The sequence below is a fragment of the Tachypleus tridentatus genome, chromosome 11 (assembly GCF_004210375.1).
Source record: "Tachypleus tridentatus isolate NWPU-2018 chromosome 11, ASM421037v1, whole genome shotgun sequence".
In the NCBI taxonomy this organism is placed as follows: Eukaryota; Metazoa; Arthropoda; class Merostomata; order Xiphosura; family Limulidae; genus Tachypleus; species Tachypleus tridentatus.
The window spans coordinates 76,325,447-76,341,000 of record NC_134835.1 but is presented as its reverse complement, the minus strand read 5'-3'; the positions used below and the strand labels follow the sequence as shown (position 1 = coordinate 76,341,000).

General features: G+C 33.5%; 1 protein-coding gene across 6 annotated transcripts in view; it reads left to right on the top strand.

Moving 5' to 3' along the window:
- The first annotated feature begins 632 nt into the window (after nucleotides 1-632).
- Nucleotides 633-15,554, top strand: part of LOC143232503 (tryptophan 5-hydroxylase 1-like) — a 48,612-nt gene continuing 33,690 nt past the window's right edge. For 3 of the 6 annotated variants that reach the window (XM_076468054.1, XM_076468056.1, XM_076468053.1), the window contains exons 1-5: nucleotides 633-802; nucleotides 3,074-3,214; nucleotides 4,227-4,327; nucleotides 7,562-7,629; nucleotides 15,238-15,288. In XM_076468054.1, coding sequence (XP_076324169.1) covers nucleotides 3,151-3,214; nucleotides 4,227-4,327; nucleotides 7,562-7,629; nucleotides 15,238-15,288 — 284 coding nt within the window. In that variant the 5' untranslated portion in view covers nucleotides 633-802; nucleotides 3,074-3,150. Of the gene's footprint in view, nucleotides 803-3,073; nucleotides 3,215-4,226; nucleotides 4,328-7,561; nucleotides 7,630-15,237; nucleotides 15,289-15,554 lie in introns of those variants that run through there. The other 3 variants (XM_076468055.1, XM_076468057.1, XM_076468058.1) reach the window with 3 other exon arrangements.

Sequence of the window (15,554 nt, the reverse complement as noted above, 5' to 3'; positions counted from 1 at the left end):
TTAATGGAGATGTTTTTTTTTAATATGTGTGTGTGTGTTTTTTAGCATCTACTACCAACAGCTGACTGGCTCGATTACCTTACATTTTACATAGTGACTGAAAACTTTCCGACTGTATACAAGAACTATTTTGTTTTAGGATTTCTGCTCGAAAATAGAAATAAAATCCACAATAATATGACCCATTTCCACTATTTGTAGACTTTTGACTTACATCATCCATAGTTGGATGGTTTCATAACACCACTTTTTTGTGTGGTAAGCGAAAAAATGTCGAACAGTTTTCATGGGTTATTAAAAAAAAACTACCTAGAAAGAGGGGAAGGGGAGGATAAGACACTCTGATAGGACACTTCTACCATTTATGCACTTTTATCTTTGAATTTCAAGGTAAGAATACTTAATTAGTTAAATGAGACAAGTATTATATTTTACAAAGCAGGGAGTAAAATTAGCATTTAATTACGTAATTAGAAATTTAGTAGTAAAAGGAGAAGAAAGGAAGCGTCATGTTAAATTGACCTTGATAAAGTTTTTGTTTGCTTAGCGGATACTCTCAACTAGTATCAATAAACAGAATACCACAATGAACGGTATCTATGTGCATTTCATGGAAAAGGCAGATACTTCCGCTACAGGAAGAGACACGTCAATAAATCTAAGTTACTTTTTTCTGCAAGTTCTTGTTGAAAATGGAACATTGAGAGTTATGTTTTTTCTTTTTATGAAAACGTTATAGAATCATAAAATAATAATTAATTAATATTTTAGATATCACTAACTCAAGTGGTAACGGTAATGAGTAAGTACCTGTTTAAACTTATATCTTCCATTAGAATCGACAGTTCTGAATGAAACATTGTTAAGTGAATGGTTTCTAAAGCTACAATATTCTGTGAACTAACATATCTTTTTTTGCGAAATATATAAGTTTGTTGTTAAATTACCACAATTTTATAATAAACAAGCTATTATAAATGCCCAATTTAAGATTAGTTGGAAATTTAACTTCAAAATTAATGAAATTAGTGTTTTCGATATTTGTGGCACCAAACCAAAGAGAATCATTGTGATCGAGATCTGAATTTCCACTAAAAGCTTCCCATATTGACAAATTTTTGAAAGTTTATTTGGTTTTGAAATTAAGCACAAAACTATTCAGTCTGTCTGTCTGTACGGTTTCTAGTGTTATAAGTCTGTAGATATTCTACTGTGCTACTAATAATTCCAGATATTATTTTTACAATTTATAGATCTTAGATAATTCGTTTTTTTTTTCAGTTGACTTTTTGTTTTAACATTATTTAATAAAAATACTAATTTTAATAGTAATAACATGATTAGCAAATCTCAATATTTTACAATTATTTGTGAAACATTTTAAAGTAAAATGTAAAATACAAATAAAATAATAATGAAAAGCTACGTGCAAAACATAAATACTTAAAAGGCTGATGGTTGTTTTCAAGTATAAAGCTACTTAATGGGCTATTTATTTTGTATTTGTTTGATTGTTTTTGAATTTCACGTAAAGCTACGCGAGAGCTATCCGCACTAGCCTTTCCTAATTTGGCAGTGTAAGACTAGAGGGAAGGCAGCTAGTTACCACCCACAGCCAATTTTGGTATGATCTACCTAAAAAATTATATCTTGTCATTTGTTTCTTAAGCGTTGTATGCAAGATAGTTGGATTAAGTTTATTAATTATGATAATAAAAGAAAAATGCGTGTTAAATGTCAGATAATCGTGTTTCTATTCCATAAGTCGTTGTTAATAATTTTCATGACAGAACTTGAATTATAAGTGGACTAACTAAGTTGCAAATCGACTCAAATAAATATACATAAATATGAACAAGTTGTTTAACTGCTTCTTTGCCTCCTGTAAAAACTTATGGTTTGTGTTTTAAAGAAGACGCAAACAACTAGACGGTTACACAAACAATCGAGGACACAACCAGAAAGCAAAAACTGTAAAAAACCTGACAATCAGTAATTACATTTTCATTCCAAAATCAAATTGGTGATATAGTTCGAGCTCTCTACTTTGGATAACTATACTTAGAGATAGCTCCCTGGTGGTTCAACATGAAGAACTGGGTTTTGATACTTGTGGTGAGCACAGCACAGATAGCGAGTGGTACTTTGTTGTAGATAATACTCATTTTGAAATAAAGACTTAGATTCGGGAAAGCTACATAAAATGGTAAAAATTATAAGTGCTTTGTATGTTTCAGCGTAAGATTACACAATGAGCTTTCTGTGCTTTGTCAACCCTGGTTCGAAACCCGAATTTTAGAGTTTAGTCTGCAAGCTTATTGCTGGCACATTGACGGTCAGAATAAAAGTATTCATTTGTAGAAAATTAAATAAAAATAAAAAGATATTGTGGTTTAAGAATAACCTATAGTTTGATCTAATAGAACATATTGTTCAAGTTGGCCGGCATGGCCAAGCGCGTAAGGCTCGTAATCCGAGGGTCGCGGGTTCGCGTCCGCGTCGCGCCAAACATGCTCGCCCTCCCAGCCGTGGGGGCGTTATAATGTTACGATCAATCCGCTATTCGTTGGTAAAAGAGTAGCTCAAGAGGTGGCGGTGGGTGGTGATGACTATCTGCCTTCCCTCTAGTCTTACACTGCTAAATTAGGGACGGCTAGCACAGATAGCCCTCGAGTAGCTTTGTGCGAAATTCAAAAACAAAACAAATTGTTCAAGTTAAAGTTTATGAACCATATTATAACATTTCAACACGAACTTTCCACTAACTGAAACTAATTTACAAATTATCGTACACTCGTACTTTTCATTGTACAAACACTTTTCATAATAGACTATTTGACATCTTGGCACTAGCAATTCAGGCATTTGAATTAATCGGTGTTTAACCAACATAAAATTCTTCTGATTGCCTGATAACAAGCACTTTGTTGCATGTTATTTTGAATTTCTCCAATCCAGTGTTTTTATTATTCAAATGATATATTATTGAGTGAGGTTAAAAAAGTATGAAAAACTTATGTATTTAGCTCAGTTTGGTTCAGATTAAAATATTGTTTAATTTTGTGTTATTTAGGTTAAAAAAACTCTTTAAAAACGAAATATATCGAGTCTCGTGAGTGACGTCATCGTTTGTCAGAATACGATACTTACATGGAAGTCGATTGTAAAAGAGAACAGGTGGATGATTTGATACAGCGACTTAGCCACGAAAAGGGTATAGTCGATCTTCCTTATGGGTTTTTGGGACTGGATATAAGTTAGTGTCTAGCGAGCCCTAATTATGTAACCGAAGATTTATGGTTTGTGACTCATGTCTACAGAAATGAGCGTTGTACCTCAATTTCCAACTTCTACTATTCGATAAAACAAGAGTAGTTCAAATATTAGCAACGGGCGCTGTTGACAAGTTGCATTTTCTTTAGCATTTAATTTAAAAGTAAAGTACATCTGTAGTTTTGCATGAAAATAAATTTAAATAAATAATACGCTTAAATCTGGACATTAAAATGTCGTCGTAAACAGTTTTATCCATAATCTGTAAAGTAAAATATCTTAACTGTCGATTTGATGTGTTTAATCTTGATATCTTAAACATCCGAAAATGATTTTGTATTTTAAACGACAACTAGATGGCCTCTTACATTAAATTGGAATTAACTGATTCTGTCAGTCATGGATTCTTAAGAAAACGATTATTTTAAGAGATGTATGTTTAATTAAGTTGTTTCTTTATATCAGACATGAACAATAAATAATAAATTTCACCAAAATAGTTGCTGAAGATGGTACAATAACAGTGAATAATGATTAGTTTTAATAATGAATGAGAAAACAACTATGAAAGGTTTCTACGACCACTCTGTCCTGTATGCCATCAGATGAGTATACCTTCAATCGCTGTTTTCAGTCCTTACTCGCGATGTTTGACTTCATCTTCATGAATGAATCTGAAAGGCACTTGAATTCAATGTTATTGTTTGAATACTTTTGGAAAGTCCCGCTTTTTTATGTACTCACATGGTTTTAGCAGACTTTACATTTAATGTAATGTTTGTCTTTGATTTAAACTCCGTCTTAACCAACAATGTTTCAGTTTGAATTCCTACAATTTTTAACAATAAATGGAATCTTGAATGTTTAGGTTTTGTTGATTGTCACTTAATTATCGTTGTAGTTGATAAAAAATAAACAAAACTGATGGTTTTTGTTTTCATTATATCCAACAGAGTTCGATGGGATACCGTGGTTTCCAAGAAAAATTTCCGATTTGGATGTCGTTTCAAACAGGGTATTGATGTATGGTTTAGAACTTGATGCCGATCATCCAGTACGTATAATTAGTTATGAATAAGGAAACATCATGATGTACCCGACCGTAATGACGTACAAAATCTAGAAATTGTAATCTGAAGTTCATTTCTTATCGAATTAAAAAGTTTGGAAACTCTTTAATGAATGAAATGTATTTTCAGATGTTAATGATTGAAGTAAGGCAACATGTATTCATGTCGACATTAATATAAATATTGAGTTTGTTTATTTATTGTTATACATAAAACTAACCCATGGGCTATCTGTGTTATGTGTACAACAAGTATCAAAACATCGTTTTTAGCAGTGCTAGCCCTCAGTTCCCCGCTGGTTCAGCAATAAGTCTACGGATTTACAATGCTAAAATCAGGGATTCAATTCCTCTCCCCCCCCTTCCGGTGGACTTGGCAGATAGCCCGATGTGGCTTCTTTGCTGTAAGAAAACACATACAGATACGCTCGCCCTCAGACGTAACATTGAGCAACTGGGAGAAAATATTTGGTTATAATAAAGTTCTGTAAACACACGCTTTCCTGTTAGGCCAATTAAGCTGATATATATTTTAAAATCTGTAAACAATTTGAAAACGTTATCCGTACACGGGAATTTGTCAGAAGGCTATTAACATTGGTAATTAATACACATTCTAAATGCGTCAGTTGGATTATGAAATGAGTATTCGGGGACTAAATTAGTAGGAATTGTAGGAGAAGAATGATGGAAGACATAAACTTCTGTTTGAAGTGTCGAATTTATGTTGTTTAATATACTGCTTTGAGAGGCTTTACTAATTTATTAAATTTATTACCTCAGCACTGTTCTGCGCTGAAAAGACTGTTCCCTGAACTGTTTTTGATTCTTTCAACTTACTTTTGCAAAGCCACAAATTAAAATATAGTTTTATTTTTAGGTTTATTTGTTTGTTATGAAATTAAGCACAAAGCTACACAATGGACTATCTGTGTTATCTCACCATAGGTATTGAAACCCGGTTTCTAACACTATATATCTGTAGACATAACGCTGTGCTAATGAGAGCTACTTTCAGGCGTAGCTTGAATGACGTGACTAATACTAAGTATTATACATTCGCGTGAATTGTCCCCTAGTGGCCCAGCAGAAAATCTGCGGACTTACACTGTTAAAAACAAGGTTTCGATACTAACCAATCAACCGTGTGGATTTTAAGCTATTTTAATTAAAATCGTTTATTAACCGGAGGTAGAGAGTGACATGCTTCATTCATCGTGATTATTCTTTAATATTTATAACCTGTCTTCTGTATTTTTATTCGTAGTTAAAAACGAACATAATTCAGTATAATATGTACAGGAACATACTTTTAAACATACATTCAGCTTTCAATAATTTGGTTAGGTTTGAATTTTGCGTAAAGATAAACGCGATGTATCTGCGCTAGCCGTCCCTAATTTACAAGTGATAGACTAGAGAGAAGGCAGGTAATCAACACCACCCACCGCCAACTCTTAGGCTACTCTTTTGCCAAAGAATAGTGAGAATGACTATAACACTATAGCGCCACACAGTTTAACGGGCAAGCATGTTTGTATGATAAGGATTCGAACCCGTGATTCTCAGATTGCAAGTTGACCGCTCTAACCATCAGGCTATAAAAGGACCAATAACTTTGACAAATGTTTAAACAGGCTTATTGGTTGTGTATTCCATATTATTATTGTATATCAAACAGAAAAAATGAAACATGATTCCGTGAATCCTTTGCGTGACGTACTTCTCAGAATGTCCGTTCACGGAAGGTCCTGGAATGTACTCATATGTGCGTGCATGTTCCATCACGTAGAAACACTACTGCCTATTTCATTTCCTAACCAGTTCCTACGTTTATGACGTAGACATGCTGTCATGCCATTGGTAGGCATAACACTTACAACAGTGATGTGTTGCAACACATCTGATTTAATAGTGTCCTATATTCTTTTCTTATCACTGGCGATAAGTTTTTCCTGCAGTGGCGTCTTCCATGAAATAAATGTTTCAACGGGAAATTAGTTCGTACAATTTCACGGATTCCGATTTCTATTAAGATGTTAGCCTAAAGCCCTTGTCTTTTCTTACCATACATATGAGGCACGAAAAAACATTCAGTTTCAGAGGAAAATGCGGCCCGGCATGGCCAGGTGGGTTAAGGTGTTCGACTCGTAATCTGAGGGTCGCGGGTTCAAATCCCCGTCACATCAAATATGCTCGCCCTTTCAGCCGTGGACGCATTATAATGTGACGGTCAATTCCACTATTCGTTGGTAAAAGAGTAGCCAAGAGCTGGCGGTAGGTGGCGATGACCAGCTGCCTTCCCTCTAGTCTTACACTACTATATTAGGGACGGCTAGCGCCGATAGCCCTCATGTAGCTACTCTTTTACCAACCAATAGTGGGATTGACTGTCACATTATAACGCCCCCACGGCTGAAAGGGCGAACATGTTTGGTGTGATGGGGATTCCAAACCGCGACCCTTAGATTACGAGTCGAACGCCTTAAACCACCTGTCTATGCCGTGCAACAAAGCAAGTAAACAAATGAAGTTTGAAAATAAGTGTAATTATTGAGGGCTTATAACTATATAATTTGCGGATCGATCCCTCCGGTGGATATAGCGCAGATAGTTCACTGTCTAAATTTGCGCTAAACAAAACAAACGATCAAAATAAAACAAATATATTTCAAACTAAGAAAAATGTATTAAGAAAAGTTTTTATTAGAGTAGGATTTAGCAAGGCTTAATGGTTAGCGTATCGGATTATGAATCAGTGATTCACGTCTCATTACCAAAAAAAAAAAAAAAAAAGAGAGTTGTTTCTCACATTGTCTTCCCTCTCGTCCATCACTTCTAAAGTAGTGGTTCTAACGCAGTTTGTCCTTCAGTAACTTTGATGGAAAGTGAACAAATTTTAGAGTCCGCGCCAATTAAAAACAAAGCATTATAAAAGGTTGATAACGCGCACAGGTTCAACATGTTTACCGTATGATACTTAAAGTTGTGAAACTATGAGGAATCACATGAGCCCTTGACAAGTTTAACATTACAAACTAATTCATCAAAAAAACATTTTTTCAAATAATTCAAAATTGTAAATTTAAGTGATGTTTGGTAGTTTGAGAAATAGTTATTTATATTTTCATGTTTTTCGAATACTGCTTTTTAATTGTTAGACATAACGTGCTTTATGGACACACGCTAACTTGCAGATATGATTATCTCACTTCGCAGGGTTTTAAAGACAAATCGTACAGGGAAAGGCGAAAGAAGGTTACTGCCATTGCCTTGTCTTACAAACAGTAAGTAAATAAACCTATAAGAAACTAAACCTAAATATCTTCAAAATAATACAGAAGCAACTTTTTTTATTTGAGTTTTTAACCATAATTAATATGAATTAACATAGAATGAGTTTGTTTTTCTAATTTGGCAATAAGCTGCTATCATATCATTGCTGCTGTAATAATTTTGCTAATAATTTACCTATATTTATATGTTCTTATAATAAATTCGCACTTTAACAAGACTGATATTGTCAGTGCGTTTTCGTGCCGGTTGACATCACTCACTTACAGTTGTTCTACTTCTATCTTTATCCATTTATTCATTTGTCAGGCACAGATCCCAGATTTTCAAAAGAGCGGCAAATAAAGGGATATGAGAAAGTTCGGGGTGGGGTGTGTAATCTTTATTAAAGCTAAGAACATTTTGAAATAGTAAATCTCTCTCTCTAATGCCCCCGGCTAGTACAGCGGTAAGTCTACGTATTTAGAACACTAAAATCAGGGGTTCGATGTGGCTTTGTTATATGAAAACATACACACTCTCTCTAATTCTATATCGTAACACTTTATACTGATTATAGCCAGCCACTTCCATTGATTGTTTAGAAATAAGAATGACCAACACTTTCTGCCACTGCCGAGAAAATCTTTACCTTCATTTTGGAATCTGACTGTACATATTGGGATTTTAAATGTCCATTAGAATTTAGTTATATATAGCCCTGTTCACCATTAGGCTAATCTAGTTATATATAGTCCTGTTCACCATTAGGCTAATCTAGTTATATATAGTCCTGTTCACCATTAGGCTAATCTAGTTATATATAGTCCTGTTCACCATTAGGCTAATCTAGTTATATATAGTCCTGTTCACCATTAGGCTAATCTAGTTATATATAGTCCTGTTCACCATTAGGCTAATCTAGTTATATATAGCCCTGTTCACCATTAGGCTAATCTAGTTATTATAATCTAGTTATATATCCTGTTCACCATTAGGCTAATCTAGTTATATATAGTCCTGTTCACTATTAGGCTACAGAGAAAGATACCGATTAAAAGGATTTTTTCAAAGACCTATAATGGACTCTGGAAGATAATATACTTACGACTGCTTTTGACATTTTACACATTACAATCAGTTCAGAACCCTTTTCATAAAGTTATACGAGCATAAACGATACCAGAAAACAATTAAATATAATATTTCGACCTCTTGCATTCATATTTGTTTCTCTACATTTCTCTGTTTCTTTCATTTTTGATTTTACATTAAAAAAGGGGTTCTGGTCCCCTTAAACCCTCTTAGTGGGTTCACTACAGATTTTGTTTCAAATCTTAATTACTCTATATTGTTAATTTAGAGATTTCACCTAACCTGATAGAAGACCTTAGTCTTGACACAGAAGTTGTGTCAATCTTAAGGTTTCAGTCTCCTGCTGGGACAGCAGCAAGTCTTCGGATTTCCAATCCTGAAATCAGGGTTTCGATTCCTCTCCGTAGACACAGCAAATAGCCTGATGTGGCTTTGCTATAAGAAAACGCACCTACGGCTTCAAGTCTAGATTATTTGTGATATCTGATAAATAGTTTAAAAATTGTAATTTTACCTTTCCTTTCACATCAGAGTACTCAACACAGGTCATGAATTATCGATAATGTAAATTTATTTATCTAAGGAAATTGATAAGATTTTGCACACCTTATTCCTTCCAATTTTGGTTATTTCTTACAAAAATCAAATTCCTGGATTATGTAGATCCGTTTTTGTTTTATTTCACTTTTTGAGAGCCTGTTAAAAACACAGAGTAAAAATATTTAAATACAAAAATAAAAACATCGATTTCAGGCAACGTAGGTTTAAAACTAACTGTTATATTTATAAGATTTCCCAGACATATATATACATACCAGTACCTGGCCTCTTACCGAGCTAAATGTCTCATCCAAATCATTATTTCATAAGAGTTTGTGTGCGTGTATTTGTGTCTATTTATAAATAGCGAACTGTGGAATGTTGTCATGCGACCTTAGCTTCTCCCGAAAATTGAATTAAGGAAACTTCGACGTTCGATTCTGACCCTTATGTCACTCTTCATCGTGTTTTGAACAGGTACTGTCTGCTAGTTAGCTTAATGATTAACCCGCAAGAGAGATCAACAACCCCTAACGATAGAAAACTGAAACACCATTTCACACGGAATCAGCATTTCTTGATGGCGAGAAACCCACTTGAAATAAAAATGTATATCAGAATGGCTGGTATTTGTATTAACACTTATATTGATAAGGAGAGAACAACGTTTCAACCTTCTTAGGTCATCTTCATTTTAAGAAATAGAGAGTTTGCAAGTGACAGTTGCCGGACACATGTCTTAAGAACGAGAGTATAAACGGGTACGGGATTGTAGGGGGTGTTGCAGTTGGATGCCAGGTTATTAATTAGTATAGGTATAAAGTTGTTCGTTTATATTGGTTTAATTTTGGTTTCAGTTGCTGTATAAGTAGGGCTTCTTTGATTTTGCGTTCGTTTATATTTGTTTCCCTACCTGGCATTCATGATATATATCTATATTTAAAAACAGAATATATTTTCTATTTACTAAACATTTTGTAAATCACGTTGAAAATACATTGAATTATTTTGTGTTAAAGAACGTTCAGTAATTATTTAAAGCTATTTTCAAAATAACGATTGTCACATATTTTTCGAGATTTACACAAGTGAAGTGAATTCAGAAAAAAAAGTACCAAATGTTTAAAGAAACATAGGCTCCACTGATAAAACGTTAAAGAATGCGGACCTCAGAGTAGTTTGGACTCACGGAACGATTTTCGTTGTTTTTTTAAATTCCGCGCACAGCTAGGGTTATCTACACTAGCCGTCCCTAATTTAGCAGTGTAAGACTAGAGGGAAGGCAGCTAGTTATCCCCACCCACAGCCAACTTTTGGGCTACTCTTTTCTCAAAGAATAGTGAGATTGACCGTCACATTATAACACCCCATGGCTGAAAGGACGAGCATGTTTGGTGTGATGGGTATTCGAAGATCATTTAGGATGTTTAGGTTTTGTTTGTGGTCATTTACATTACATAATTTCTAGTTTATAGCATGTTTCGCATTCATAGAGCGTTCGCAACCTCTAATGTGAAAATAGCAGCTTGTTTGTAGTCTTTTTTATGTTCAGAAAGTCTGATACCAAAGCATCTTATGTTTTTATCTATTTCAGTGATTGATCAACCAGAACAGGGTTTATAAGAAATATCGGTTTGTGACACAATATCAGTGGAATTTTTGGGGTTGGGTGGGATTTGTCATGATATATCTTTTAATATTTTTTGAGATATCATAAATACATGAAATAAGAACCGATTTGTCGTATTCAGTATTTGTTTCTGACTTGTTATCAGCGCAGTTTTACATCTTGTTTCCTTGATATTTATAAATCTATATGAATATCCATTTAAGTAGAACATGTCATATTCTTCTTTTCTTTTACTTAGTCTGAGTTTTGTTCCGGTTTAAACTTGTTTTGTGTAAATAGGTGCAAACTACAGCTGATTTACGAGAAACCGGGTAGTGCTTATTGAAATGCAAAATATTTCTAAGTATCTATTGGTTTATAGTGTACATCGGTTTATGTTTTCATTTTCTATACGAGTGACAACAAAACTGAGGAAGGGTAACGTGTTACCTTCACATCTTTCTGCTGTAAATCAAGCGTGTGTGTTTTGTGTAGGTAATTGAATGATGTTAAAACTTGCCAATACTACCATTAGCTAGCATTCACAATTCATTAACCATTGAATTGTGGCAGGTGTATTATATAATCTAAATAGTAACACAGAAAATTGCCACAATCCATTTCCTGCAGTAAAGGCTATCTTCTTTCGACATGTTTCATTGAGTTTCGCATGCTGATAATCACTCTTAAAAGCCTGTGTTGAAAAGCATTTTGATACAGACAGAACATTAAAAGTAGATGTAATCCTTGACAATGGGTAGACATCCTCTTTTGTTTATCTCCAAGTTGTCAAAGTAAAAGTTATGGATCTCCATCTTTGTTTTTCACAAGTGCAAGAAATGACACCTACGAGTAATACTCAGTTCTCTTACTCCTTGTTTTTTCAAAGCTTCAGCCTGTTTTATAAGTTGGAGTCTGACTGATATATTGAGGCTGTATTTGCAGTATCAATAATCTTAATGTTTGTTTGACCTAAGTCACAATGTCCACTGGAAAAGGTAACTTGATAATAAATTGGGAGGTCATTAATAATTTGTAAATCTTCCAAAGCTATAGTTACACAACACCTGTAATCTCTTCATATTCGAGAATTTGACACTGGACTTTCTAAATTTTGCCCCACAGGTGGCTGTTTCTTTCTGATATTATCTGGTGTGGAAGTAATACTTGTACAGTTTGATATCCTACAACTGTCCACCCAGAATTGATTACAAGTTCATGGTTTGTTGAGTTCATGGCCCTAATATTGACATTTTTATTGATCAGATCTGTGACGGGGTTTTCTCAACTGTTACTCCCACAGGACACATTAGAGTGTTTGATTCCACTACACTCCAATCAAGAGATGTACATTTATTTCTAATAAATCTTGGTATAAATATTTCACTGGTGGTAGAATAACTGTCATCCTTGTTATCTCTTATAAGTTCAAACTCTGGTATAGTATCTGTCGTGTAGTGCATGAGAATTTCGTGGTCAGAGACTTTGAAACTAGTTGAAGCTATCCTAAACTTGTATCCTTCTACTCATGAAATCAGTTCCCAATATATAGTCACACATCAGGAGATGCAGAAAAGCTTCTTGCAATAAGGGCAACTTCAAACTTTCCTGTTGGCCTAACGTTATGTTCTCTTGTATGTTTCTTAAACTCTTCTTATTTCCTTACCAAACTGGGTCATATTTATGTAACTATAGAACCAGTTTTGATCAACAAACTGCTATACTTCCGATCAAAGTTTGATCTTCGTGGACTTACGAGCTAATTTCTCTAAATACTGAACTTATTATCCCATTTGAAGCAGAAAAAGTATTCTCAGTTGAGCATTTCTCCATTAAGTAAAACTAATTTTTGTCTTTCCTATGTATGGTTAGCTCTTTGTTTTTTTTCGAACCGATTTGACTCGAAGACTCATCCCTGAGGTATCATTTCCTCAGCTTATTAACAGTTGTTTATTTCTTACAGTATCGGCTCTAATGTTTACTTTTTCCACACTTACAAGAGTTCACTGTTTATGGTATTCTTTAGGAGGAGCTCTTATTCCATATAGGATTTCCATATATTCCTTCAAGTTATATTTGTAACATCATTAAATTGTGACGTACTTCCTCCATTTTGTGTAACTAGTTGTCTAATTAATAATTTCAATTTTTCTAAACTATCATCAGGGGGAATTCAGTAATAATTGAACTGATGATTCCATAACTTCTGAATGGTGTCCTTAAGAGTTTATCTGTAGCGTTAATAGATTCAAGCTCCATCATCAGATGTCATCTGAAAGAAAGCTTAATGTTGTTAAAGTTGGTTCTTAAATGAGCAGCGAATTTTATTGCTTATTGTTCACTCTTCTGCTTATTGATCCTAGAAATTATTTTCAAACTTAGTCTAATATACATCCAATGGTAACTTTTCATCACAGTCTAATGGTTTCTCGATTAGGCAATATTGTTAAATGGACCACCAAAATTAATGGTACGGCAGTAGTGGTAACGGGTGCAGACTAAAAAGTAATAATGAATTGTGTTTCACGCTGAAATTCTTGTATTCAATTCAAAAATATGAGTGGCTTGTTTGATCTATTGATTTACCAATTGATTTACTAATTGCTTTATTCCATTACTAATTTCATTTTGTGCTTATCCAATGTTGATGTCATATCCATCCGTACATCGCTGATATCTTTTCTTTTGTAGTTTTTCAGGCTTGTTGTTGCCATCCCTCTGTATGTCACCAGTAATGTTGTGGAAGTTATGATTAATCATATCTTCTTCTTAATATATTAAGTCTCTTACCTTTAACTTTTATTTTATATTCCAGTCTCTTTTCTTTTAATTTTCTTTAAACGTCTTCTTAAGTTTCTTCAACATTATTCTGATATTCTGTTTCTCATTTTCCTTGTCATTCTTTTAATTTTCTGTGTCGTTTTTTGTTTTTTTTTATTTCTCTGTCTTTTTTCTTCTTGACTTTCCTTTAATTGTTTCATAGTTTCCAGCAAAGTTTCGATCTCGCTTCATGATAAAATTTCCATCTTGAAATTTAGTCGAAGTTCTAACTTATTCTCGCCAAAGTGTTTTCATATAGCAAAGCCACCTCGAGTTGTCTGCTAAGCCCACCGAGGGGAATCCAACCCCTGATTTTAGCGTTATAAATCCGGAGACATACCGCTGTACCAGCGGGGGGACATCTCGCCAAACTAACTTTACTTGTGATACCATAAGGTACACTATCGTTGGGCAAATTCTTTAAGATTATTTTGTAAAAATGATACGTTTTTGTCCACGTAAGGTTAATTTATTTGCTCAATAACGTTTGCTACAGACTACATTAACTTTCACACAAGTTATATTTAAGAGCCAGGCTCATAAATAACATTTAAATAGAAACTGCGATGCTAATGTATGCTTAATTCATAATATAAGCATCAACACTCAACTGACACTGAACTCAATAACTAACTATTAATTAACTAACTGTTTTACTGATTCTCCTATTTACATTTTACTCTTATTTCTCCATACTGCACGCAATTTCTAGATTACACAGAGACATTAACTTTCATGAATTTTTTAGATAAATTGAATAATTTTCAACTCCCTTTAACAGATTAAGATTTAAGTAAAACAATGAAAATATAGATTACAACAATACCAACATCACTTATATTATAACTATAACAGTAAATTAAAAAAAATACGTTCAGGAAATCTCCTGATTCATTGCATCACATGTTGATCAGTATAACCCAGTGACGATTCTTTATTGAAATAAGAGTCACTCTGAATGTGAATTTAGTTTTATAACACATAAATCAAGTGATGCAATGTGAAAAATGTCAAGTTCGTTTGTTTATGAGATATCACGTTTAAACTAAAGTAGAAATTTGTTTTGTTTTTCTTCCTCAAAAGTTTCTCAAGTGCATTTCACATATTTTTGTGTATTACAATAACCAAAGACACAAAACTTTGATTATTATTGTTTATCTAGGTCTTTAGGAGGATGCAACTCCCACATGGAAGTGAGATGTAACTCAGAATATTGTAAACGTTATCAAGTGAATTAGAAGGAATTAAATAATAATAACTTGTGTCAAAATGATAAATGTTTTTTTTTTCAGGAAATATATTAGTGTGAGAATGTTTACTTAATTAACCTATGCCATATGTAATAACAAGAAGCTTCCAGTATATCTACAGACTAACAACACTAGAAACCGGGATTCGATACCCATGGTGAGCAGAGCACGGACAGCCAATTGTGTAGCTTTGTGCTTATTACGTAACACTTAGTAACAAGAAATACTCCGTATTTGGAGTAATATATATATATATATATATATATATATATATTTCAATTTATAAAAAAAGTGTCTTATTGTTACAGTGGCCACCCCATCCCTAGAGTTGAGTATACCCAGGAGGAAATTATCACTTGGTAAGACTGATTAAAAAGTTTTTGATTTTAAGTAACCAACGAAATTAAGTCGATGTTTGATAACAAATAAACGAATTCAATGAAAATTAGTGATGTTTGATATTAGATAATAATTCAGTGAAGTAAAGCTGGTATTTGATATTAAATAAAGTAATTCAGTGAGAAACCTAAAACAGCTATTGAACAAATGGATAATATTTATGAGTTCTTTGAGTAATATATATCGTACTTTTCCTTAACATTACTTTCATTAACAATATTGGTTA